We start from the raw sequence: 26,166 nt of genomic DNA, 5'->3' as shown, positions 1-26,166 counted from the left end.
TTCTCCCTTCCTGTCTAATTTGTGAGAGTTACCTGGGAAATTTAGGAGCTTCTTTAGGTACTGACCTCAAGACTTGGGAGATAACATAGCATGTGACATTGTTAGGATCTTCTGAGTTGCATACAAATGACCCACTTGGTAGTCTAACAATCATTTTCCCCAGCCAGAGCTGCTGCTGCTGCTGTTGCTAACAAGGACAGTAATTTATAACTTATCTGTTGGCTTCTTGATGGATGACATTAAAATTTAATTTTTGGTGTTGCAGATATAAGAGATTCAAAAAGATCAGAGCCAGATTGTGAATTCTAATTCAATCTGTCACTATGAGAGGCTGTAGAAATGATTCACATCCTTCAGAAATTCACAACTTCATCATGGATGAATGACAAGAAATGGGGGAAGAGGAGCGCTATTTACTTTACCATATGGAGATGGCTGAAAGTTGAGTAACATCTTATTGCCATTCATATACCACGGGGTCCTAGAAGACCTGGAATTGGGAATGAGTGCCCAACTTATGCCCAAAGCACAGAAGTGTACCAGGTTTCAGAAAGATTGATCAGAAAGACAGGAAAGGGAACTTAGATGACCAAAAGTCTTCTTTCTTGACAATGATACAAGGTAAGAAGGGTGAATATTGATGGGGAAAAGAAGTTCCTAAGGCAGAGGGTCTTAACCTTTTGTTTCATAGACTTCTTTAACTTAGAATAATGGTTTTAAATACATAAAACAAAATATACAGGAATATGAAGGGAACTAAATATATTAAAATAAAGTTATTAAAATATTTTTAAAACAACTTAATGGTCTAATGCTGAATGAAGTGAACAAAACCAGAAGAACAGCAAGATTATGTGATGATCAATTATGATAGATAAGGCTCTTCTCAGTGATACATTGATCTAAGGCAATTCTAATAGATTTGGGGTGGAAAATACCATCTTCATTCAAAAAGAGAACCATGGATGGAATTGTGAACACATCCAGCCATTCTGGAGAGCAGTTTGAAACTATGCTCAAAAAGTTATCAAACTGTGCATACCCTTTGATCCAGCAGTGTTTCTACTGGGCTTATACCCCAAAGAGATACTAAAGAAAGGAAAGGGACCTGTATGTGCCAAAATGTTTGTGACAGCCCTGTTTGTAGTGGCTAGAAGTTGGAAAATGAAAGGATGCCCATCAATTGGAGAATGGTTGAGTAAATTGTGATATATGAATGTTATGGAATATTATTGTTCTGTAAGGAATGACCAGCAAGATGAATACAGAGAGGACTGGCAAGACTTACATGAACTGATGCTGAGTGAAATGAGCAGAACCAGGAGATCATTATATACCTCAACAACGATACTGTTTGAGGATGTATTCTGATGGAAGTGGATCTCTTCGATAAAGAGAGCTTTAATTGATCAAAGATGGATAGAAGCAGCTACACCCAGAGAAAGAACACTGGGAAATGAATATAAACTGCTTGCATTTTTGTTTTTCTTCCCGGGTTATTTATACCTTCTGAATTCAATTCTCCCTGTGCAACAAGAAAACTGTTCGGTTCTGCACACATATATTGTATCTAGGATATACTGTAACCTATTCAACATGTAAAGGACTGCTTGCCATCTGGGGGAGGGGGTGGAGGAGGAAGGGGAAAAATCGGAACAGAAGTGAATGCAAGGGATAATGCTGTAAAAAATTACCCTGGCTGTATCTAGGATATACTGCAACATATTTAACATATATAGGACTGCTTGCCATCTAGGGGAGGGGGTGGAGGGAAGGAGGGGAAAAATCAGAACAGAAGCGAGTGCAAGGGATAATGTTGTAAAAAAAAAATTACCCTGGCATGGATTCTGTCAATATAAAGTTATTATAAAATAAAATAAAATATTAAAAAAAATTACCCTGGCATGTGTTCTATCAATAAAAAGTTATTTTTTAAAAAAAGAGAGAGAACCATGGAGACTGAATGCAAATTGAAGCATATTATTTTCACTTGTGTTTGCTTGTTTTTTCTTTCCTATAGTTTATCCCTTTGTTCAGATTTTTCTTTCACAACAGGACAGATGTGGAAATATGTTTAAAAGAATTGTACATATATAACCAATATCAGATTGTTTGCTATCTTGAGGAGGGGAGGAGGAGAGAAAGGGAGGGGAAAAAAAACTTGGAACTCAAAATTTTTCAAAAATAAATGTTGAAAACTAAAAATATATAAATTAGTTAATTAATGACATGTTAAAAAAAAAAAAAGTTCATGGAACCCAAATTAAGGATCCCTAGTTAAGATAAGTTTCCATACTCCTATAATTTCTCCAATATAGGCAGGCCTTCTCTGACTGATACAGATCCAACTAGTGTTAGTCACTGAGGCACTATCCTTGATTCTGAGTCAGAGAGAATACCAGACTAAAGAGCTCAGACACAGACCCTAGCTATCAACCTTCATGGTCCTGTGGTCAGTGTTGGCAAATTGAATTTCTAGTGGAAATAGAGAATTTTACAAAAGATTGGGATGGTCAGATTTTCATCATTGCAAATGCAAAATTGACAAATTCTAATGCAGTGAAAAATAACCAGATCAATTTCCTTCAATTCAAAGGTCTTATCACTGTAAAAAGAAATTGGGACATCTAAACACAACCCATTTCCTAGGCCTGAGGCATGCTGTGTCTGCAGTTTGAATTCATTATCACCACATGCTGCTATCTTTTATTTTTTCCACTACAAGCAGTCTCTAAAAATGTGTTTTTCTTTAATTACTGGCCCATTTTTCTTACTAAATATTGTTAGTTCTTAAAGGTTATATATTTAAACTAAATCCTGACAAAATAAATCATAGCATAACCCAGGTTCTGTTTCAGGGGATAGAGTGCCAGGCTTGGAGTCAGAAAGACTCATCTTCTTGATCTCGAATCTAGCCTCAGGCACTACCTCGCTGTGTCATCCTGGGTAAGTCACTTAACCCTATTTGCCTCAGTTTCCTCATCTATAAAATGAGCTGGAGAAGGAAATGGCAAACAGTTCCAGTATCTGCCTCAGAAACGCCAAATGTGGCAATGAAAAGTCATACAAAAGTGAAAAAACTAAAGAACAACATATTGTTATAGATTTAGAAATTAAAGGGGCTTCAGAAGTTATTTAGTCCAACTCCCTTATTTAACAGATGAGAAACCTAAGGCTGAGATAAATTAAGTGACCAAGATCACATAGGTAGGAAGTGCTCCTCTGCCTGCACTATGCTTAATGGAATCCGGCCCTAATTTGTAATTGATTTTCTTACTAGAAGGTGGTAGCAACCTACCACACACCTAAGTGGGTGCGTGAACTTCTCTCTGTAGCTAACTCTGTAGCGTAGGTATAAGAGCAAAAATATTCAAGCTAGTGCAGATAGAAAGACCTTCAAATGTGTTTTAGTTATCATTATCTATTGATGGCCAAAAAAAATCTATTTCATGTTTAGGAAGTTTTTACACAATGGGTACAAGTTAAAAATTTCTTTTAAAAAATGTATTTGTGGTTTCTTAATGGTGGCTGGGGGTAGAGATAAGGGAGAGAATCTAGAACTCAAAAGTTTTTTTAAAAAAACAAATGTTTTAAATGTAACGGGGGGGGAAGTATTAAATAAATAAAATTTTAAGAAAACTACTGAGTTCACAAATGTTGACAATTCTATAAATAGAGATTCTGAGTACATACAGTAATTACTTAATGCTGAAGTACAATATCTGCAGAGTGGGAGTGCTCAGAAAAGATTAATTAGACATTGAATGAATGAAAAAGTATTTACGGGCTAACGGTGTGTAGCACCAGGATACACACAGGGTTACAACTACAAAAGGGAAAGTCTCTTCTCTGAGGAAGTTTAAAAGTTCCAGTATCTGCCTCAGAAACGCCAATTCTAAAGGAAAAAAACAATACATATAGGAGGTTTCTGTTGCAAGCCAAATAGATGGAAGGGCCCAATGGGTACTGGAATGCAGCAAAAAAAAAAAAAAGTAATAGTTATGCATCTTCTTTACATGGTGTATATGAACAAAACCATATCTATTACTGATGAGTTATTTGCCCACGTCAAGAAGTGGAATGAGAAGAATTTTCTTTACCAAGTCTTCTTTCAGAAACTGACTACTGAGGAGGTGGATGCTAGAACATCCAGAAGCAGGTGCCAGATCATAACCCTACAAGGTGGCTCCCTTGGATTATGGCCACAGGGCCTGGCTGGCAGCAAAGCTGGTGGTCGGATTTGGCAGTGACAGTTGGTGTCAGTGGTAATGGAGATGTTTGGCCCCTTCTCCACCCAAGTTGTTCCACTCATAATGGCTGTGGGAACTGAAAGCAGTATAGAAAAGCAGTTATGTCCCAGGTGAACCCAGAGTCCTAGGCAACATTTTGAGTCTGTAAGTTGCATAGCAGGTGCCAATCTGTACTTGTAAAGGGAGTTTTCCCACCAGGAGTTCCTCATACCCAAGAAATTAGAGGTCCCATTAAATTTTAATACCGAAGAGCTATCATACCCAACTTGTTTCTAAGAAATAAAAAAGATGGAAATATTGATGGGTAAAAACCATTTGGAAGAAATATTAGACTCTATATTGGATACAAGTGCAATAGCTTCTAAAATATACATATAGCATATTCATAAAGTACACAGAGATGCCATAGGAATTTGATTCAGGAAGATGAATTCAAATCTTACCTCAGATAATTATGATTTGCATGATTATAGGAAAGTCACTTACCCATTAACAGGTCTAGTGTCCTCCATCTGTAAAAATAGCATAAGAAAAATAGCACCTACCTTAGCAGGTTGTTATGAGCATCAAATGAGATAAAATGCTTTGCAAACCTTAAAGTACCATATAAACATTAGCTACTTTTAAACATTCCAAACTCAACTTTCCTCCCAAAGGTGTGAGGCAGCCTCAAACCTCCCCAAATCAGAAGCCCAGTGCTCTTGTCTTCCTGAGCTAGGGAGTAGTCCTGTCTCACTCGCATGTGATTCCAGCTGTGAAATCAAAATCTCCTTTTCAATTAACTTATGAGGGAATTCTTCAGATCTCAGTGGGATGCCTAAGGCTAAGTGTTGATGTAGCCAGACCTCCTTTTTCTATCTTTCCTCTAATCCAATCTAAAAACGATAAGCAGAAAATATTGTGGTTTCTCTTTGCCCTCACTAGGCATCCTTAAGGACCAAATTCAAGTACCACTCCCTGGAGGAAGTCATCCCTGATCCAGCCAGAAATTATTATTCCTTTCTCCAGTCTTGTATAACATTTTGCTCCTCTCCCATGCTCTTAATTCTTTGAAATATAGTTATTGAATACTAATGAATATTTGGGTATTGAATCGTCTCTTCCCAAAATGAAAGCTCTCTGAAGGTGAAAGCCATGTCTTTTGTAGCTTTGATCATCTCCAGCACCAACACAATCTTTTAAACCTAGTAGGTTGAAAAGGAAAGGGAGAGGAGAAGGGGAAAAAAGCTATATGGAGGAGAGGAAGGCAACAAGAATAAGGTTAGAGGAGAAGATAGTGGAAAACAGATAGGAAAAAAGAAAAGTAAAAGGGAAGAAAGGAAAAAAGAAAGTAAGAGAAGAAAGGAAAGGATGAACCCCATAAAGGAAAACTTGTATAAGAGCTAGGAATACAAGTGGCCTCATATTCAAGATACAATCTTATTTTCATGTTTCAAGGATCCTTGATTTTATTACTTTGAGCACCACTTGGACAACTCCTCCATCTCATGAATTGTTCTGGGGGAAAAAATTCTATCACCTAGTGGTCTACTTCCTCCTATGATATACTTATATATGTCTATGTTGTCTCCCTCATAAGAATATAAGTTCTTTGAGGGAAGGAACTGTTTCACTTTTGTCTTTATGTCTTCAGTGACTGGCACATACTAAGTGCTAATATATGCTTTCTGATTAATTGAAAGGTGTAATTTTTTCCATCTAGCAGCAGGAATCTTAAAACCTACAACCTCTGCAAGATGTAATTTTGGTAATTATAATTGAAGGTTGGAAATCATTTTCCTTTAGTGGTCTCCTTACTCTCCGAATGTTTACAAGTAAATCTCCCAGATGATCAACCACAAGGTTCTTTTCCATTCTCGAATATCAACTAAGCAGTCAACCATGGAGCCAACTAACTTTAGTAATTTCCCTAAAGTAACATAGGCAAGACAAGAACGCGCAGTGTTTATTAATCATTTGTCAAGTTCTACAGAAAATCATGCAAGGAAGGGGAATTAGAAGACAAAACTCAATTGTTGTGGGGTTTTTTTTTCTAATTTATTGCTACATTGATGTGTTCCTGGAAATACATATACACATACACATGCATATATGTAAAACCTTTGTTTTCTAAGTGATCTCCTTGGGAACAAAAAAAAAAAAAAAAAAAAACTCTTTGAAATACAAGAGAGCAATAAATCCAAATCGTGAGTCTTGGGGATTGCATTTGTGTACTGCTGCCTAACAAAATAATTCACCTGTATTACAATCCTGAGTCTCATTACATATCTTAATTTACCAAATAGAGGCCAAAGCCTCTTATCGAATGAAATTCTACTTCCTTCTCAAGATAAAGTTCAAAGACAAATGAGATACAGTCTTTTTGTTTCGGGTTGAAATTCAGCACAGGATGAAAGAAGCTTCCACATTCCCTTATCATCTGAACACCAGCTTCACAGAAGAGACTGAGCTCCTGTTGGGATAGGTTCTGGGGACAGCAAACTAAATTACTCCCTCTATCAAGCATTTCAGTCCTGTTTATAGTTCTAGAAAGGAAAAGATGCTAATTCAGCCTGAAAAGAGAAGCCAGTTACCAGGACTACTAGTTGGGAGCCAGAAAGAAGAGAAGATAAAGAGTGTTATAAGCTAGAACCTATGGAAAAGGATCTTTTTCTTTCATCCCTGATCCCAAGAGGGGAATGGGGTGAGGGGGAAAGGCTAGTACTAATATAGTCAGTCCAACCTTTGTTACAGCCTTTCAAGCAGACTCTTTCAATGTCTTATTCAGGGGTAAAGAGATGTTGCATTACATTAAACACTTTTTAAACTATCTCTGACAGTTCTGAAATGAACAAGAATCAGTTAAATATGGCACCAATGAAAAGTCTTTAAACTGACTAGTCTTCTGCAAGCTGGCTCAAGGTGCCCATCATAGAAGGCTGATTTCAGAAAATCCTGGAAATATTTACATGAACTGATGTTGAGTAACGTGAGCAAAACCATAAGAATATCAACTATGATAGACTTAGCTGTTCTCAGAAATACATTGATCTAAGACAATTCCAATAGACTTGAGATGGAAAATGCTAACCACAGCCAGAGAAAGAACTGTGGAGTCTAAATGCACATCATCCTTTTTTGTTTTGTTTGTTTTTTCTCATGGTTTTTTTTTTTTTCCTTTTGTTCTGATTTTTCTTTCATAACATGACTAATATGGAAATGTGTTTAAAATGATTGTACATGTGTAATCTAGATCAGATTACTTGTTATCTTGGGGAAAAGAAAATAGAGGAAGAGGGAGAAAAAAATAGAACTCAAAATCTTACAAAAATGAATGTGGAAAACTATCTTTTCGTATAACTGGAAAAATAAAATAGTCGTGAGAAAAATAAATAAATAAAAAGAAAACTATTTTTACATATAATTGGAAAAAATACTATTAAGTTAAAGAAAAAAATTTAAATGATGTCCATTCATAGCAGGCCTCCTAGTCTTGGCACTTCTGAAAGGGGTCAGTGCTCAATCTCTGGATCTTCTTCCTCATCCATCTAGTGCTAAAGGTACAACTTCCCTCAGCAAACTGTGTCCAGGACTTAAATTTAAATGATTATAAAACATCATTCAAGTGTGAAATGACGCAAAGAGTAGTTCTATGCCCAAGGACAAGGTCACAGCAGGCTAGAGCTTCACAAGCCAATTAATTAAGTTTCCTCATTTTACAGATAAGGAAGCTGACTGCCAAATAGCTTAAATACCTTGTCTACCCTCACTTCAGCTGTAAGCATCCAAAGTAGGATTTGAACTCCAGACTTCTAACTACAGAGCTAGTATCAATTTCTCTGCCCCATTCTGTCCAGGTTTTACTCATGGACTTGCAGAAAGTCACCCACTCACTCTCAACTTCAGTTTTCTCCTCTTCCAAAGAAGAATAATACCATCTGACCTCTCAGCTTCACTCCATACATGAAGAATTGAAATGAAAACAGGTTCAGATGCTCGTGATTTGGAGAATAGGCAGCCAAAAGGGAATTCCATTTTAGCTCAGGGGCTGGCTAAGTGACAGCTGGTGGTTCCTGAAGTCAGGAAGTTCTCAGTTCAAATCTCACCTACAGACACTTTCTAGCTGTGTGAACCTGAAAGCCTGTTTCCTCAACTGCAAAATTGAGATAATAATAGCATCTACTTCATGGGCAGGATGGTGTGAGGATGGAATGAGATAATGCTTGTAAAAGTACTTAGTGTGGCTCCTGGCACATAGAAGCTTATTCCCTTCCCCTGCCTACCCTTGAAGGAGAAAGGTATTGTCTGGTTCAGAAGCAGAATCCTATCAGCAATCACAACACTCTAAGAACATCACTTTGGAGCTCAGGATGGCCTTTTGGCACTGGGCAAGGATCAAGGTTGCTGAGCTGGACAAAGAGCTATCTCAATTTGCCACGCTCACTGGGTCCACTGTTGGATCTTGCTTTTATGTCCAGTTTTGTGCATCTTGGCCCTCCTTCCATTTGCTTTTGTATTTCCTCTCCCTAAAGTCCTTTTAGCTGAAAAGCTGCTCACTTGTTCTCCATGGCAACAGCCAAGTCCCAGTGGTGATGTCCAAGTTACTATGAGGATACAAGCCAATGTATGTGTAGGCACTTTGAAATCTGCCAAATCCCATTCACATGTATGTTATCAATTATGTCAGCACTGTTTTTAAAAATCCCAAATCACAGGTACAGTAAGAAATCATTTATATTCTCTAATCAGACAGAAATTATCTATTTTTTTAAAGTTCTTATGCTGGCTTTTAAATCAAATTACTGAAATTTAGCCATAGCAAGCAAAAATACAAATTAATTACCATTCTTTGGAAGTATTCACTAATTTTAGTTCATTTCTGTAAGGATTAAAAAGTGAATTCCTATTTTTATCATAAAGGAAATTATTCTTAAATACATTGGTAAAATGTCTCCTGTTACGGTAGGGATAGTATCAATTCTGTTTAGTCATTTCACTCTTGTCTGACTCTCCATGACCTCTTTGGGGTTGTATTGATAAAGATATTGGCATACGGGGTCATTTCCTTCTCCGGGTCATTTTACAGAAGAGGAAACTGAGGCAAACAGGGTTAATTGACTTGCTCAGAGTCACACAGCTAGTGAATGTCTGAGGTCACATTTGAACTCAGGAAGATGAGTTTTCCTGACTCCTGGCCCTAAATTCTATCCACTGTAGCTGCCCTGACTGTATCAATAATATATATACATACATATATGTATATATGTGTGTGTCAGTACTTTATATAGAGATAGAGATAGATACATACGTATATAGATACATTGATAGATAAACAGATAGATCTAGATAAAGTACTGACTTCTTGATACTGTTACACAATAAGCAACTGTTTATGCTAAAATTGAAAGCAAATAACTATGATGAAGCGATGTAATATAGTTAACAAAGGGCTAGATTTTTCATTACAAAGATCAAGGTTCAAATTTGAAGCATGACACTTAACTAGGCAAATCATTTAAACTCCCCGAGCCTCTGGCAACTCTCAAAGATTCTATAAATGATCACATCCAAGGGTTGCTCTCTGTACAGGGAAAGGAAGTTCTCACACTGAGAAAAATCATAGCTCTTTGATTTCTTAATGTATGGTGAGCCCATTGTTAAATACTGTTATATCTTGTTTGTGACAAGCTTCTTAGTTTAAAAAAATTAAAACTGCTGACATAATAGTGGGTGATGGCCTGAAATACTGATTCACTCATTATTGGGTTATCAAGTGCTTACTACACTCTTACTATACTTACTATAATAATTGCTGACAATCAAAGAAGAAAATTCTTGCCCTCATAGAATTTCGTTAATTTTGCATTAAACTCTGAAAAAAAAATCATTTTATTAGGTGTAAAGACTCTCCCCAGTCCAACAACTATGCATCTGCCCAGAAAGTAACTTCAGAATTTGAAGATCTGTTGTTGGGGGAGGGAGAGGTGTACACAGGTATTTAAAAACTGTACACTGGGAAGGAGGAGAAGAATACAGAAATGGGAGAGAGGGAATTAGCATTTGTTAAGCACCTACTATATACCAGGTACATTTATTAAGTACCTATATGTCAGGTACTATGCCAGATACTAGGTTTAAAATACAAAACTTTGACATCCTCAAGAAACTTCCATTTATGCTGTGCCTGAGCCAGCCTCAGCTCCCAAAGGGGTCTTGCTAATTTTCAGAGCCAAGTTAAGTGAATAGAATAAACCCTCCGAGTGTCATTTGGGCCTGATCCAGTTCTGGGGCAGTCTCTAAAGACATCTCCAAACTTAGGCTGTGGACTGGCATGCCCAACGGCCAAAAGATACATTCTGAACTTCCAATGACTTCCAGATGATCATCTTGAAGTCCCTAAGAAAAAACATGGTTCTATATGGCAGCCATTTGATCCATATATCCCTAAGCATTACAAGCACAACGTATTTAGTTCATAAAAGTCAACTGTAAAAGCTCTACATGAACATTCAATCAACAAAGCCAGCTTTCTATTGATGAACATTAAAGAAAAGGATATTCCATTAATATTTAAACAAATGAGAGGGAGGGAAAACAATTCCAGCTAAGGGTAGCCTTCAGTCTCAGAGCTCTCAACCAGGTTTTGAGCTGTTCCATCTTATGAAATGCTGAAAACAAAAGGAAGTTTTGTACTTTCAAATGATTGGAAGTCACCCCAGGACATAGAAGAAAGGGATGAAGGATGCTCTGATCAGAGCAATGTAAAAATACAAAATTGGGGAGGGGGGAAAAGGAAGCTGAGTATTTTATGGCAGTAAGTATTGAGCCAGGGCTTTTGACAAGTTTCTTGAAACATTTCAATTAGACTTATAAACCAACTTTATATAAGCTTTTCTTTGAACCCAAGAACCTTCAGAGTTCAAGAATGTGTAAGAGACAACCACTTTCATAACATAAAAGGACTGCTTCTGAACAGTCCTCAAATATCTCCATTGGAGTTCTTGAAAAAATATTAAAATGAAGGTTGCCAGTACTTGGAGGGCACACAAATTAGTGATAGATAAGATGCATCATCATTCAGTTTGGATTATTTATTGTAGAGTTCAAATAAACTCCTTGAGTACATTTGATCTAATTTTGCAGAAACTGTATGCAATTCAATTAGACAATCATGAAAGCCTCACAGCATCATATACTGTGAGCCCTAGCTGGAATTTTGTAGCTCATACACCCTAATTTCACAAGAGTTTACGCAGCACTCCAAATCATGGCGGGTACCATGCACAAAACCCAAAAGGGACACCCGATGCCAAGAAGACAACTTTGATGATGGAATGAAACCACAATAAACCCAACCTCCAACACTAAATGACCAGAAGTTACTTAGCTCTCCTGGGCATCAAAGGAGTGCAGATACAATAAATGACCTCTCGAAGTAAGTCCTTCACTTCTAAACCCACAATCTTATGACCTAAGTGAAAAACTCAACTCTGCCACAATCTTTGAGACCTTGGGCAAGTTTTCTAATATCTGAAAAAAAAAAAGTAGGCTTTACTGAACTACCCACTTAGCTTCCTACTCTTCTAAGAGTGCTCCAGGCTTCCTTGGTAGAACCTCAGCTGAGTGCTTTGTATTAATCTGACAAAGAAAATTTGAGTTAAACCTAAATGACTAATCAAGCCTAATATTTGCTCCCCCCAAAAAAATTGTATATTAAGTGGGCTTCAGGTGCCAAAAGATCAAGAAGAAAGGAACTATAGGCTTTGTATTAAGTTAGTTCAGAATATTTTTTTCTGCATTTTGTGGGGATCTACTCTACTTAGGAAAGATCCTTCACTAAGTGAACAAAGAGTTAAACAAAACAATTTGGAATAAAATCAATTTAGTGATTTTTAAGTGAATGTCAATATTAGTTTTAATCCTATTAAGGGTGATGACAATAATTACAATTATTTTCTCAAGCAACAGAAATAAGTGCAACTTTCCTTCAGTTGACTCAATTAAAAATCTCTGCCTTCTTAAAAAAAAAAAAAAAACACAAACACACACCACAAATTACTTCAATGCAGCTGGATTTGTTTATTTTGGGCCCCAAAGAAATGCTAATATTAGTTCTCATCACTTCTTTCCCTCTTCTGTTATTCTTCTCTAGACAGAAAAAGTGAATTCATGAAAACTAAAACAAAATGACTGTGGGGAAAATCCTTCTTTGTGAGAAATAAGGCTGTTCTCAGATAGAATCTTCAACTAAAAAATAAAACAAGGGGATTCAAGTATAAGGGATGTTGATTCTCAGATGATTAAAAACTATTCTATTTTTCTGGAGCAGGAAAGACACAAAGGCTACGAAAGTGAGTCTGGTCATTTTTGCAACATGTGAAAAAACATGCTAATTCAAGGAGAAAGGAGAATAGGAAATGGCCATTTCTTAAAGCATCCATGACCCCACAAAATGATCACAGTAAATCAAGATTAACTGAGAAATGTTGTAGTAGCATTTAGAAGATCTCAGGCAATATTAAAGTCAGCTTGGTTTCTCTGGGACCAAGTTGACCAAGTCTAATCCTTCTTTCTATGGCAGTGTTTAAAATTCATTAGGACAGCAATCTTGTTTCCCCAAAGTCTCTTTTCCAAAATATCTCTCTTCTCCTAGTTGTTTCAATTGAATCTTACGTTATTAACTCAGTACATGAAGTAATCTTCCCTACCTTCCTCTGAAAGCCCTCCTGCTAAAGCCCTTATTATCCAACTTCCCAACCAATCCCTAAGTCTAAATGACCTTGTACAATAGCAAGAATGTTGGACCAGAGTCAGCAAGACAAGATTATAGTCTCAGCCCTGCCACTGTGACCTTAGGGATGTTACTTGACCCTGGTTTTTCATCTGTAAAATGAAAGAATGAGGGCTAAACAATCTGTAAGAGCCTTTCCAGATATGGGATTCTAGAATTCTACAACTATCCCCACTTAAAACACAAGGTAAACTACAACATGGGCAAAAAGATGCCCAATCTAGATGAACAGGATTTAATTCTAAATAGTAATCAAAGAATAAGATGGTACATTCATACAATGGAACACTATAATGCTACTGACAGAAAAATTTGGGTAATATAGTGAAATCTAAAAAGACCTTTATGGGAAAAAAATGTTTTTTAAAAAATAAAAACCAGAACAACTGACTACATGCTCACACTTTCCCTATATGAAAGAAAAAGAGGGGACGAATAGATGGTTCAGTAGATAGAATGCTGGCCCTGAAGTCAGGAGGACCTGAGTTCAAATCTGACCTCAGACACTTAATACTTTCTAGCTGTGTAATCCTGGGCAAGTCACTTAACCTCAATTGCCTCAGGAAAGAAAGAGAGAGAGAGAGAGAGAGAGAGAGAGAGAGAGAGAGAGGAGAGAGAGAGAGAGAGAGAGAGAGAGAGAGAGAGAGAGAGAGAGAGAGAGAGAAAGAGAGAGAGAGAGAGAGAGAAAGAAAGAAAGAAAGAAAGAAAGAAAGAAAGAAAGAAAGAAAGAAAGAAAGAAAGAAAGAAAGAAAGAAAAAAAATCTTCATGAGAATTTTATAGAGGGAAGTACTGCAATTTGTAACAGATTATGTAAACATAGTTATTAAGCAAGTTTCATTGGTAAGCTTTTATTAAAGTGTTTTATTCAAAGAAAGCAAGCACAGATATTTATCAAAGACACATTTTCCTAAATTTAAAAAAAATGTGTTATATCCTAATTCTGTGTTATCCTTCATTTTTTTTAAATTACCCTCTCAATCAATTCTGAGGAAAGTGGCTATCTTTGGCAATAAGAGGATCCAATTCAGTTCTAATTGATCAGTGATGAACAGGCCCAGCGAAAGAACACTGGAAAACAAGTGTGGATTGCTTTCATTTTTGTTTTTCTTCTCAAGTTATTTTTACCTTTCTAACTCCAATTTTTCTTGTACAACAAAAGAACTATATAAATATGTACACATATATTGTATTTAAGATACATTTTAACAAAATTAAAGGAATTAGAGTAGGTAATGAGGAAACCAAATTATCACTCTTGCTGATGATATGATGGTATATTTAGAGAACCCCAGAGATTCTATTAAAAAGCTACTAGAAATAATCCACATCTTTAGCAAAGTTGCAGGATACAAAATAAACCCACATAAGTCATCAGCATTCTTATATATCACTAGCAAAATCCAATAGTTAGACTTACAAAAAGAAATTCCATTTAAAGTAACTACTGATAGTATAAAATATTTAGGAATCTATCTGCCAAGGGGAAATCAGAAACTATATGAGCAAAACTGCAAAACACTTTCCACACAAATAAAGTCAGATCTAACCAATTGGAAAAATATTAAATGCTCTTGGATAGGGCAAGCAAATATAATAAAGATGACAATACTACCTAAATTAATCTATTTATTTAGCACTATACTAATCAGACTCCCAAAAAAACTATTTTAATGACCTAGAAAAAATAACAACAAAGGTCATATGGAAAAAACAAAAGGTCAAGAATTTCAAGGGAATTAATGAAAAAAAAAATCAAATGAAGGTGGCCTAGCTGTACCAGATCTAAAATTATATTATAAAGTAGTGGTTGGGAATATAATTTATATATAATATAATATAATACCAAAACCATTTGGTATTGGCTAAGCAATAGACTAGTTGATCAGTAGAATAGGTTAGGTTCAAAGGACAAAAAAGTCACTAACTTTAATAATCTAGTGTTTGACAAACCCAAAAACCCCAGCTTTTGGGATAAGAACTCACTATTTGACAAAAATTACTGGGAAAATGGAAATTATTATGGCAGAAACTAGGCATTGACCCATACTTAACACCATACACAAAATAAGGTCAAAATGGGTTCATGATCTAGGCATAAAGAATGAGATTATAAATTAATTAGAAGAACATAGGATAGTTTACCTCTCAGACCTGTAGAAGCGGAAGGAATTTATGACCAAGAAAGAACTAGAGATCATTATTGATCACAAAATAGAAAATTGTGATTATATCAAATTGAAAAGTTTTTGTACAAACAAAACTAACGCAGACAAGATTAGAAGGGAAGCAATAAACTGGGAAAACATTTTTATAGTCAAAGGTTCTGATAAAGGCCTCATTTCCAAAATATATAAAGAATTGACTCTAATTTATAAGAAATCAAGCCATTTTCCAATTGATAAATGGTCAAAGTATATGAACAGACAATTCTCAGATGAAGAAATTGAAACTATTTCTAGCCATATGAAAAGATGCTCCAAGTCATTATTAATCAGAGAAATGAAAATTAAGACAAGGCTGAGATACCACTACACACCTGTCAGATTGACTAGAATGACAGGGAAAGATAATGAGGAATGTTGGAGGGGATGTGGGAAAACAGGGACACTGATACATTGTTGGTGGAATTGTGAATACATTCAGCCATTCTGGAGAGCAATTTGGAACTATGATCAAAAAGTTATCAAACTGTGCATACCCTTTGATCCAGCAGTGTTTCTACTGGGCTTATACCCCAAAGAGATTGTAAAGAAGGGAAAGGGACCTGTATGTGCAAGAATGTTTGTGGCAGCCCTCTTTTAAGTGGCCAGAAACTGGAAACTGAGTGGATGCCCATCAATTGTAGAATGGATAAATGGTGGTATGTGAATATTATGGAATATTATTGTTCTGTAAGAAATGGGTGTAGCTGGTTCAGGTCATTACTGCTCTATTGGAACTGATTTGGTTCATCTCATTGTTGAAGAGGGCCAGGTCCATCAGAATTGATCATCATATAGTATTGTTGTTGAAGTATGTAATGATCTCCTGGTCCTGTTCATTTCACTCAGCATCAGTTTATGTAAGTCTCTCCAGGCCTTTCTGAAATCATCCTGCTGGTCATTTCTTACAGAACAATAATATTCCATAATATTCATATATCATATGTCTTATTCTGCATTTTAAGTCTATCACCTCTATGTCAGAAGGTGTTGATCATGGACTTCATCCTCCTTTCTTTTAAATTATGATTTGTCACTGCATTGATTAGAGTTGTAAAGTCTTTCAAGTTGTCCTTTATGATACTGCTGTCATTGTATAAATAGTTCTCCTGCTACTGTTAACTTTGTGGTTCCTCTAAAACTATCCATTTTTCCATTTATTATGGCACAATAATATTCCTTTATATTTTTGTCCCATAATATGTTTAACCATTTCCAAATAAATGGGCATTCCATCAATTTCCAGTGTTTTGCTACCACTAAAAGAGCATATTTCTGCAAATATGCCTTTTTTCTTCTTTGATTTCTGTTTGGTTCATGTCTAGTAATGATATCAATGGATCCAAGAAACATGCACACATCAGTGGCTTTCTGGTCATAGGTCCAAATTGCTTTCCAGAATGGATGGACCAATTCACAGCTTCACCAAGAGTTCATCATGTGCCTATTTTCCTGCATCCTCTCCAGCATTTGTGATTTTCCTCTTCTGTCATCTTTGCAAATCTGATGGTGGTGAGGTAGAATATTAGAGTTGGTTCGATTTTGCTTTTCTTTAATTATGAGTAACATGGAACTTTTTTTATTTGATTGTTAATAGCTTGGATTTCTTCTTTGAAAAATGCTTGTTCATATCTCTTGACTACATATTGGTGAATGGTTCTTAATCTTATAAATTTGAATCAGTTCCTTAAATTACTGTATGGTTTAATATTAACATTTTTATTATTGCATCAAATAATTTTAACTTATGCTTTTATACAAGGTTCCTTATCCATTATCTCACATTATATTATAATTTTTGAAGAACTCTCATTAACATGTCCATTGATGATCTTCACAAAAGCCTTAAAGTTAAATAGATAGTTAGATAGAGGGGTTTTACATATTTTACAGATTAGGAAAGCATTTACTAGAAGTCAAGAGCCTTTCCCCAAATCACAGAGTTGGCAAAAATAAGACTTATTTCAAGATCTCCAGACTTTCCTGATCTAATATTCTTTTTGCTGTTTTTGTCAAAATTCCACCTTGCCCATCACCTTCCAGTTCCAGAATTATCAACTTCATTTTGTTTTTGTAGGATGGGTCCATCACTCTACACTTCTATTCTATGCCTCCATTTACCATCTTTATAATCTCCAAATCATCACTCTCCCATATGTTATCTTCTCCTATTAAAGATACAGTTTGGCCTGATTGTTAGTAAAGAGATCTCAGAAGAAAGAAGATAGGGGTTCAAATCTCACCTCTTGACAGTGGCTATGTGACACTGAATTCCAGGAAATTTTCTAGGATTATAAATAAAATGGCTCCTTGGACAGTTTTTTCCTTATTCCAATGAAATCACAAGTCCAGTCCCTATCCATTTTTTAAAAGTTTCAAAAAAGACACAGTATAGCATAGTTCCTAGAGAGCTGGCCTTGGTCCAAAGTCCAAGTCCATTTATAATACATATTGGACCTCTGACTTTAGTCTAGTCATGATCTGGAAGGGTAGAAGGACTCTCTTCACTTGGAGGTCCCTCCCTATTGCTGAGGATATTTGAATTCCCTGATTTAGCACATTGCAAATGAGAGAGTAACTAGTAAAGTGTTTTATATAGTAAGTGCTATATAAATATCAGCTATTATGAGTATCTCTTAAGAAATGTTTTTTTTAATTCACTTCATATAAATGAAAAAAACTTCAATAGAGAATGATATGCAAATAATACCTAGTATTTATGTAGATGCTTTACAAATATTATCTCATTTTATCCTAAACTCACCCCTCTAAGAATAAGTGCTATTATAATCCTCTTTTTATAAATGAGGAAATGGACTCAAAATCTGCCCAAAATCATACAACCAGAGTCTGGGATGAAATTTGAATCCAAATTTTCCCAACTCCAAGTCTACATTTTAATACACCAGTGATGATCAACTCAACTAGAATGATATTCCTTTTGGCTTCATATTGACTTAGAAAACCACAAATTGAATTATATTTTTATTTTGCTAAATATTTCCCGATTATACTTTAATATGGATTCAGTTGTACTCAAGAGTGTTGAGGACCACATACAGATCTGGAGTATAACACCTCTGAACTACACTATTCCTCCAGAGTTGCCTTGAACCAGAAATTGCAAATCACCTCAATTCTACTCTTGGTTCAACCACTGACAAATAATATTACTCTGAAAAAGTCCTATCCTCATGTTTTACAAATTGTTTGCCTATTCAATAGTGGGGGGAGAGCTGGAAGGGAGGGAGAGAATTTGGGACTCAATTTTTTAAAAATCAATAATTAATAATAATAATAAATGATTCATTCATTGAAAAGAGGAATTTCTATTCTCTTCTCTCTCGTTACACAAAGTTTAATCTCCCAGTTTTTTAGAATACAACGGTGTATTCAAACATCTACAAATATCCTCAGTTGTTGTTTTGGCTAGCAAAACTTGGCTCAAAATAATTTCAATTAAAACACATGCCCTTTTTTGCATCCTCTAATAGAGAGGAGAAAGAGAAACAGACTTATAGAAACAGAGAGAGAAAGAGATAGAGAGAGGGAAAGAGACAGACAAATAGACAGCCACAAATAAGAGCTTAGAATCAGTTTCTTGGGTAAAATTAAACTTCAAAAATAACTGCTGTATAGACAGGTCCTTCCTCCTCCAGTAAAAAAAAAAAATGACACATTATTATCATCCCAAAGGATAACATCCATACAGAAATCTAATTTAGAAATTCAAAGTAGGTATCTCAGTGTTTGAACATTTGGCAACAAAATGTTTCATAAGATAAAATAAACTTTACAAACAATATAGTATAGAGTTAAATAATCCATGGATTAATCTAATGGATAGGTCCATAAAATTTGAGAGTTTCTATACTTTTCAGTAGAACAGTTAGTGACTCTTCCTCACTCCCAGCAACTGCATCCTTCAAAAAAATAAAAAATTTAAAAAATTTAAAAAATAAAAAAAACCTAAGAGGAAACAAAGTCACATTTGACAGGAAATACAAAAACTGAAGTTGGTTTTCAAAATATCAGGAATTCTTCTTTCTTTCTTTTTTTTTTTAATCACAAAAATCCTTCTACCTAAGATCCTTAATTGCAAACTCACTGTTATCAGCCCTGGTTTATGTATCAAAAAAGATATATCTACTATGCGTTTTTAAGTCAATATATATTGAAAGGGGTTTTGTAGCCGGAAAGAATCTTAAGGATTATCAAATCTGGGCCCTTCATTTTACAGATGAAGCTCAGAAATATAAAATGCTTAGTTATTAGCCAAGCAAAGTCTAGAGCTGAGGTCCCTTGGTTTCTTCTGAGCAACACTCTCTTCCTATATCTATCTTTACAAATTAGTCTTTTATCTTTTACCTTTTAGATCAGTTACATGCTACATTTTGATTTTAGTCCAGACTTGTGCTTCTATCAATAAGGAACTTCTGGCATATAAACTCTCCCATCTGGGTAGACTGGCACCTTGTCTATAATACAATCTTTAATCAATTCAAGTAATCAAAAAGCATTTATTAAGCATGTAGTGTGCCAAGTGCCCTGAGTCACATAGTATGTATTAGTGTCAAAACTTAAGTCAGGTCTTCCTGACCCCACAGACAGCATTCTGATTTTGATCTGTTTCTCATAGATCACATTGTCCATTGATTTTTTCAAATCTTGTACCTAATAATTTCATCCCCATGAAAACAAAAGGTTTGTTAACCTAGTATTTGTTTCAAATATAACATTTTAAGTGCTATATTTTCCTTTAGGATTTAGAATTGGAAAAGACTTTGAAATTATACAGCCCACTCCTAAATTTATCTAGGAGGTAACTGAGGCACAGAATACAGGACCAACTTGTCCAGCCCTGTTTACTGTAGCAAGACGTGGTCAAGCCTGCATCTTCCAAACTCAAATCCAGTTTTATTCCCATTCTATGACTCTCTCATATGTCTCCTGTAACTTGGACAAACCATTTCCCCTTCTTTGGGTCTTAGTTTTCTCATTTGAAAAAATGGTACTAATAATATCTTCCCCAAAATACTTCACAAGATTATTGTATCATTTGTGAGAAAGTCAAAATCAAAAGTAAGCATTTATTAAACTTTTACTAGGAGTCAGGAACTAGGTCCTGGAGATAAAAAGACAAAAATGAAACAATCCCTGCCCTCAAGAAGCTTGTATTCTATTGGGAAAGACTACTACTTATCTATGTACCTATCTATATGTGAATATGTGTATACGTATATACACATTAATTAGTGTCATTAATTCATAGAAAAGACTTCCTTCACAGAAATGCACAGATTGGGACAATGGTACTCTCCCAGAGTTACCTAAAATAAGGAGCAAGTTCAATGACTTGAATCCCACATCACAGAACAAAGGCATATCAGGGTTGGGACTGGAAATGAGGTCTTCCTAGCTCTAAGGTTCCCCTCTATTCTATCCATTACACCATAATGTCTTTCTAATACACAAAATTAAAAAAGATTGAGGGGAAGAAATAAGGAAAAAGCAAGTTTGGGGTGAGGGGAACATAGAAGAAGAAGTTTAAGCTGAATTTTGAAGGAGAGATGTTTAAGAAATGGAGATGCGTACATTCTGTATATGGATAGTTAGGACAAAGGTGGCAAAATAGCAAATAGATGTCATGTGTGAAGAACAGGCATACGGTAGTTTAACTGGAACTTAATGTTTCAATCAGAACCCAAATGGCTCTGGAGGGAAAAGTGAGGCAAGTGACCTTGCCCAATTCTCCCTTACTTAAATCAAATTTATTTGCATGTCATGATGCAATGATGCAAAATCCCTGATGTTGTGGTCCTCCTCAAGAATGAAGGACAACCAACAACAACAATGTATCAGAAGGGGAGCAATATATAACAGGGTTAGACTGGTAAATTGGGGTAGTAATCACCCACAATTACTAGGACCCATGATGACACATTTCCCACTCTCTGACTCAGGTTATGGACTCAGACTGAGATGCATAATTTTTTTTTGACAGATTCAATGTGGAAATTTGTTTTGCTTGACTGTGTTTGTCTTTTGTAAGGATTTTATTTTCTTTTTTTTTTCAGAGTTTGGGGGATACAGGAAGGAGAGAGCAAGAAAATAAATTTTTATTTATTGAAAAACTTTAACTAAAGGATGTTGGAACTACATTTTCAAGGTCCTTAAAGAGGAGTATATGTATGTGTATATACATATATATGTATATATAATTCTAGAGGTAACAGGAAGCCAAGAAAGTGTGAACTCAGAGAACAATGTAATCAAAGCTGCCATTCAGGAAAACCTCTTTGGCAGCTGTATGGAATATACATTGGGAAGGGGAGAAGCTTGAGGCAGCAAGACCAATTAGGAAGCTATTGCTATAGTGAAGGCTATATACATTCGAGATATCATTATTATTTGCCTTTCCAATTATAATTTTTCAGTCTAAGAAATGTTCTTCATATACTGGTGTTTGGATGATTTGATAATAGAAGCTTAGATCCTATTTCAGCAACTATATCCCTTATCAATGGTTAAAACTTCCTTTCCTTATTTGTATTAATCTGCCAGTCATTCAGTCAATAAATATTTATTAAGCATTTATACTGTATTCACCAAGCACTAAGAGTACAGAAAGGAAAACACAATACCTGTCCTCAAGGAGTTTACTTTCTAACATGTAAGTAAGTAATATAAGATATAGAGAGAATAGGTAAGTCCTTTCTAATGAGTTGATTAACGAAAAGAAATGAAAATAAAATGAGACATACACACCCCTGATCTTACTCCAATAAACACAAAATCAGAAATGTAAATAATAAAAAACTGAGTATTTATGAGTAATTAGTAGTTGGATAATCTCAATAAGAGCCTTTTCATAATTAAGTAAAAGCCAAATTTCAAATTTACCAAATAAAATAAAATTTAAAAATCTGTTAAAATTGCAATTCTCATGTCTTTCTCTTGAAATTAATTCCTAAATACCTGCATGTAATCTTCTATTCCAAGTTCCTCTTTCCCATATTCTAAAAATTTGGAGCACTCTCCACAGTTCTATGTGTGCAAGAATCTATGTTGCCCCAAATCATTTCTATGTCTAAAATATAACATCATAGGTCAAAGATATTATAGAACTGAGAATCCTTAGAAATCATATATAATCTATGGCTATTTAATCTAAACTAAATCTCTACTATCTTAAATCGTTGAGATCCAATCAAAACGTCTGTGCTTCTTCACTAGTCATGGTCAGAAGTGCTAGATTCAAGTCATTCCTAGTAGCTATTCACCATTTGAAGTCATTCAACTTCTCATTGACCCCAATCAATTCTCTGAGGCTGTAAGTTGCAACTGAATTGCTCTTTTGCACCAGTGGAGTACCACTAGCTGAAATCAGAGATGAAACCTCCTTTTCCCCCTCAACAAAATATCTTATTTTAAAAAGTCACCCAAAACCATAATGATTATTACATAATAGCTAAGAAAACATCAAAATAGTAATCATCAATGAAGCCTCCATATTACATGAAATTTTTAAAAGAAAAAAACCTAAAATTTGCATTAAATATCTCCATATCCAAAACATGCTTTCCTTTGACTTGAGCTGATACACACGTCCCATTTATCTTTTCTCCCTGCTGCTCCAGAAGTGCCCCACCTCCTTACTTCTCTGCCTCTCCCCCTCCCCTCAAGAAAGTGACTTATGTCCCTCACAGGTAGAATACAGCCCCTAAAAAATGTACAATAACTTTCCCTTTCGATTATTGAATTCACATGAGAGAGAGAGAGAAAGAGAGAGCAAGAGAGAGAGAGAGAGAGAGAGAGAGAGAGAGAGAGAGAGAGAGAGAGAGAGAGAGAGAGAGAGAGAGAATTGAATGGCTACAGCACCAGACAACTCCATACTTCTCCACTCTCTGGTCATTAAGTGGCAAAGCAGTTAAAATTAGTCTTTAATCCATTTAATCTCGTTTTGACAGAGTTCTCTATTCATTTATGGTTCTCTCTAATTTTTCCAAAATTGGGATGTGAGAGCTCTGTTCTAATGATTAGGAATTGTAAGAACAGATAATAGTTACAACCAAAAACCTTGTAGATTAGTCATATTGGGGATGGGGGGGAAGGAGAAATAAATGAATGTCCTTTCCACTGGAATTACAGCTCCATGAACAGAGGGAAAACTACAACCTTGAAACAAATTGTCTTCCTGTTGACATTTGTCCTAAAAAAAGACCTCTAAATAAAACTGAGCATCTTCCAACAAGGTCAATCAACTTGATCCCATGTTTATTTTATGTGACTTCCTCCCCCTTGAGGAAATAGGGGTGGGAGAAGTCTTCCCCCACCACGCAAAAAAAGAGCTGATTTGATCATTTTACTAGCAGTTCTCACTGAAAGTCTTTGATTAAATTCATAGGAAGCAACTCTCCTCAGGTCTATATGCAATGTGGAAAGATTATGCCCTTGGATTTTCTAATAGGAGCCCAAGGATAGTTCACATCTAATTAGTTTACATGAATCCTATGATCACAGAACAGCCTCTTTTCTCAAGGACATCGGATTCATTTTCCTAACCTTGCTGGTAACTTAGAGGTTATCTACTAACTAACCAGAATCCAGGCACTGAATTTCCTTTTTGAAATGTATATGAATACAATTCAAAGCTGACTTGTCTTTGGTTAATATTTTGGTCTTTGTGTATAAATGGTATTTTCTAACAGATTTTCCCAGAACCCAAATCCACTGATTTTCATCATGAAAACTCCTTTTCCATCCTCTTGGCTGAATAGCAAACTGAGAACATTTTCTCTGATTAATACTTCATTAGTTTTTACATCATGTTGTAGTTTCCCAATTCCAGAGAGAGAGAAAGAGAAAGAGAGAGAGAGAAAGAGAGAAAGAGAGAGAGAGAGAGAGAGAGAGAGAGAGAGAGAGAGAGAGAGAGATTGACATACATTCGATATATTTATATATATATTTATGTCTGCCCTAAATATGTTAGATCCATCTACTGCACGTTAACAGGAACATCACACTCACTGAATTTACCTTCCAATAAAAGCTACCCAATTTTTTCTGAAATGCCAAATTAACTCCAGAGAGAAATCAGTCTCAGAACGTACTAAGACACCGGTTCCTGCTCCTCCCATTAGAAGCGCATGGTTTGCATTTTTAGCTCATCCCTGAAGGGGAAGCAAAGTTCTCTCAACCTTAGCGAACAACCCAACTAGGAGAGCACAGCCCGGGAAGGGAAAAAGAAAGAAAGAAAGAACGAAATCCACTTTCAAGGAAGGATGAGCTTAACTCCTTTGGGTAACAACATCCACCTTAAATATTTAATGAGGAAAAAAAAAAAAAAGCTGGCAACCTTGGTAAGTCTATAGGGCCTGGAGCGCTTCAGCAGCACCCGACCAGCACCTGAGCTATGTCGCTCTTGCCCTCCAACTTGCCTTACCAACTAGGGGAGTAAATGAGCTGGATTTGGCTGGCACGGAAAGATCGAAGGAGACAGACTAGTGAAATGCATGCCCAAGCAGATAGAGATAGGCAAGCATCAGGAACAACAGAAGTAAGTGCAAGTGAATGAAGGCACGAACGTTACATCCTGGGGGATAGAATGCATTCCCCAGGAAAGCCAGGGAGATGGAGCTAAGAGAGGAGCGAGGCTGTGAAGATGCCCAGGCCAGAGGAGGGAAGAAAAGCCAGGGAAGGAGCGGGAGTGGGAGCCAGCCGCGGTGGTCGAGGATGGCGAGGGCGAGGGATGGGGGAGGGACTGAGTGCCGAGGAGCTCACATAGAACGCACCACAGACATGGATAACCACATGCCCCAGAAAGATGGAGGGAGTGGCGGTGAAAATGAAGCCACAAGCAGCCCCAGCTACTAAGACATAGGCATGCCGGCCGCAAGGAGAGAGGGGAAGGATGCAGGAAGGGACAGACAGACAGATAGACAGAGGGGAGGGAAAGCCCGGGAGAGGATGCTCTCGTCCCGGCCGCCGCAGCTCCCATTCGGCGCGCCCGGCTCCGGATGCTCCCCAGCCCCTCACCTGGCAGTTGCTGCCCGTGACTCCGGCGGGGCAGGTGCAGCTGTAGCCCAAGTCGGGAGGCTCCTGGACGTCGGGCTGCTGTTGCCCGGGGTCGGAGCTCGCGCTCGCGCTTGGGGAGCAGGTGCCATTATTCCTGCAAGGCTGCAGCGCGCAGGGGTCCGGGAAGGGCACGGCTGGGGTGACCGGGAGGGACCGGGACGGCGCCGGACTCAGCAGCAACAGCAGCAGCCCTGGCAGCAGCGGCCTGCCGACCGGGAGCGGGGCAGTCGGCAAGGGGGGCAGAAGGCGGCGGCGGCGGTGGCGCCGGTTAACCAGCATGGTTCAGGCTTGGGGAAGGGAGCTCGAGAGCGCGTGGAGAGTGCTGCGGGACCGGGGCCGGGCCGGGGCTGGGACTAGGGCGCTGCCGCTGGGGCTGGAAGAAGGAGCGGCAGGAGCTGGAGAAGCAGCAGCAGCAATAGCGGCCGGCCGCACGCTCCTATGGTTGCTTTTTTGCAGCTGCGGGGATCCGCGGTTCCCCGGGCAACGCGCGGGCGGGGCCTGCGGGGCGGGGAAAGTTGGAGGGGGAGGAGGAGGGGAGGGCGGGGCCCCGGAGCCTGCTATCCCCTGCTTAGGGGTTCAATGATTTCTGCCCAGAGGATGGAAAGAGAGGGGCACCTTCCCTTTTTCAAAACCTCCTTCAGTTTCTTTCTTCTCAAACACACACACACACACACACACACACACACACACACACACACACCACACACTCACTGTACGGGACCCTTTCCCTTTCCTTTTGGTTCTGGGGGTCTAGCTGGAAATGCGTGTGACTGGGGAAAGGGGTACGCGGCCTGGGAAGGGGATGTCAGGGAGAAGAGACTTGAGTCCGGAGTGTTAGCCCTGCTGACCCGCGGCTAGAGGAAAGAG

General features: G+C 37.3%; 1 protein-coding gene across 1 annotated transcript in view; it reads right to left on the bottom strand.

The window, feature by feature from the left end:
* DNER (delta/notch like EGF repeat containing) overlaps positions 1 to 25,797 on the bottom strand; it is a 330,352-nt gene extending 304,555 nt beyond the window's left edge. The window contains exon 1 of the mRNA XM_051983379.1: positions 25,261 to 25,797. Within this exon, the coding sequence (XP_051839339.1) occupies positions 25,261 to 25,578 (318 nt within the window). The 5' untranslated portion in view covers positions 25,579 to 25,797. The remainder of the gene's footprint in view (positions 1 to 25,260) is intronic.
* Positions 25,798 to 26,166: the final 369 nt, after the last annotated feature.

The sequence above is a fragment of the Antechinus flavipes genome, chromosome 3 (genome assembly GCF_016432865.1).
Source record: "Antechinus flavipes isolate AdamAnt ecotype Samford, QLD, Australia chromosome 3, AdamAnt_v2, whole genome shotgun sequence".
Lineage (NCBI taxonomy): Eukaryota > Metazoa > Chordata > Mammalia > Dasyuromorphia > Dasyuridae > Antechinus > Antechinus flavipes.
Note: the sequence above shows the minus strand (reverse complement) of the source record. Positions and strands in the feature narration are given on the sequence as shown.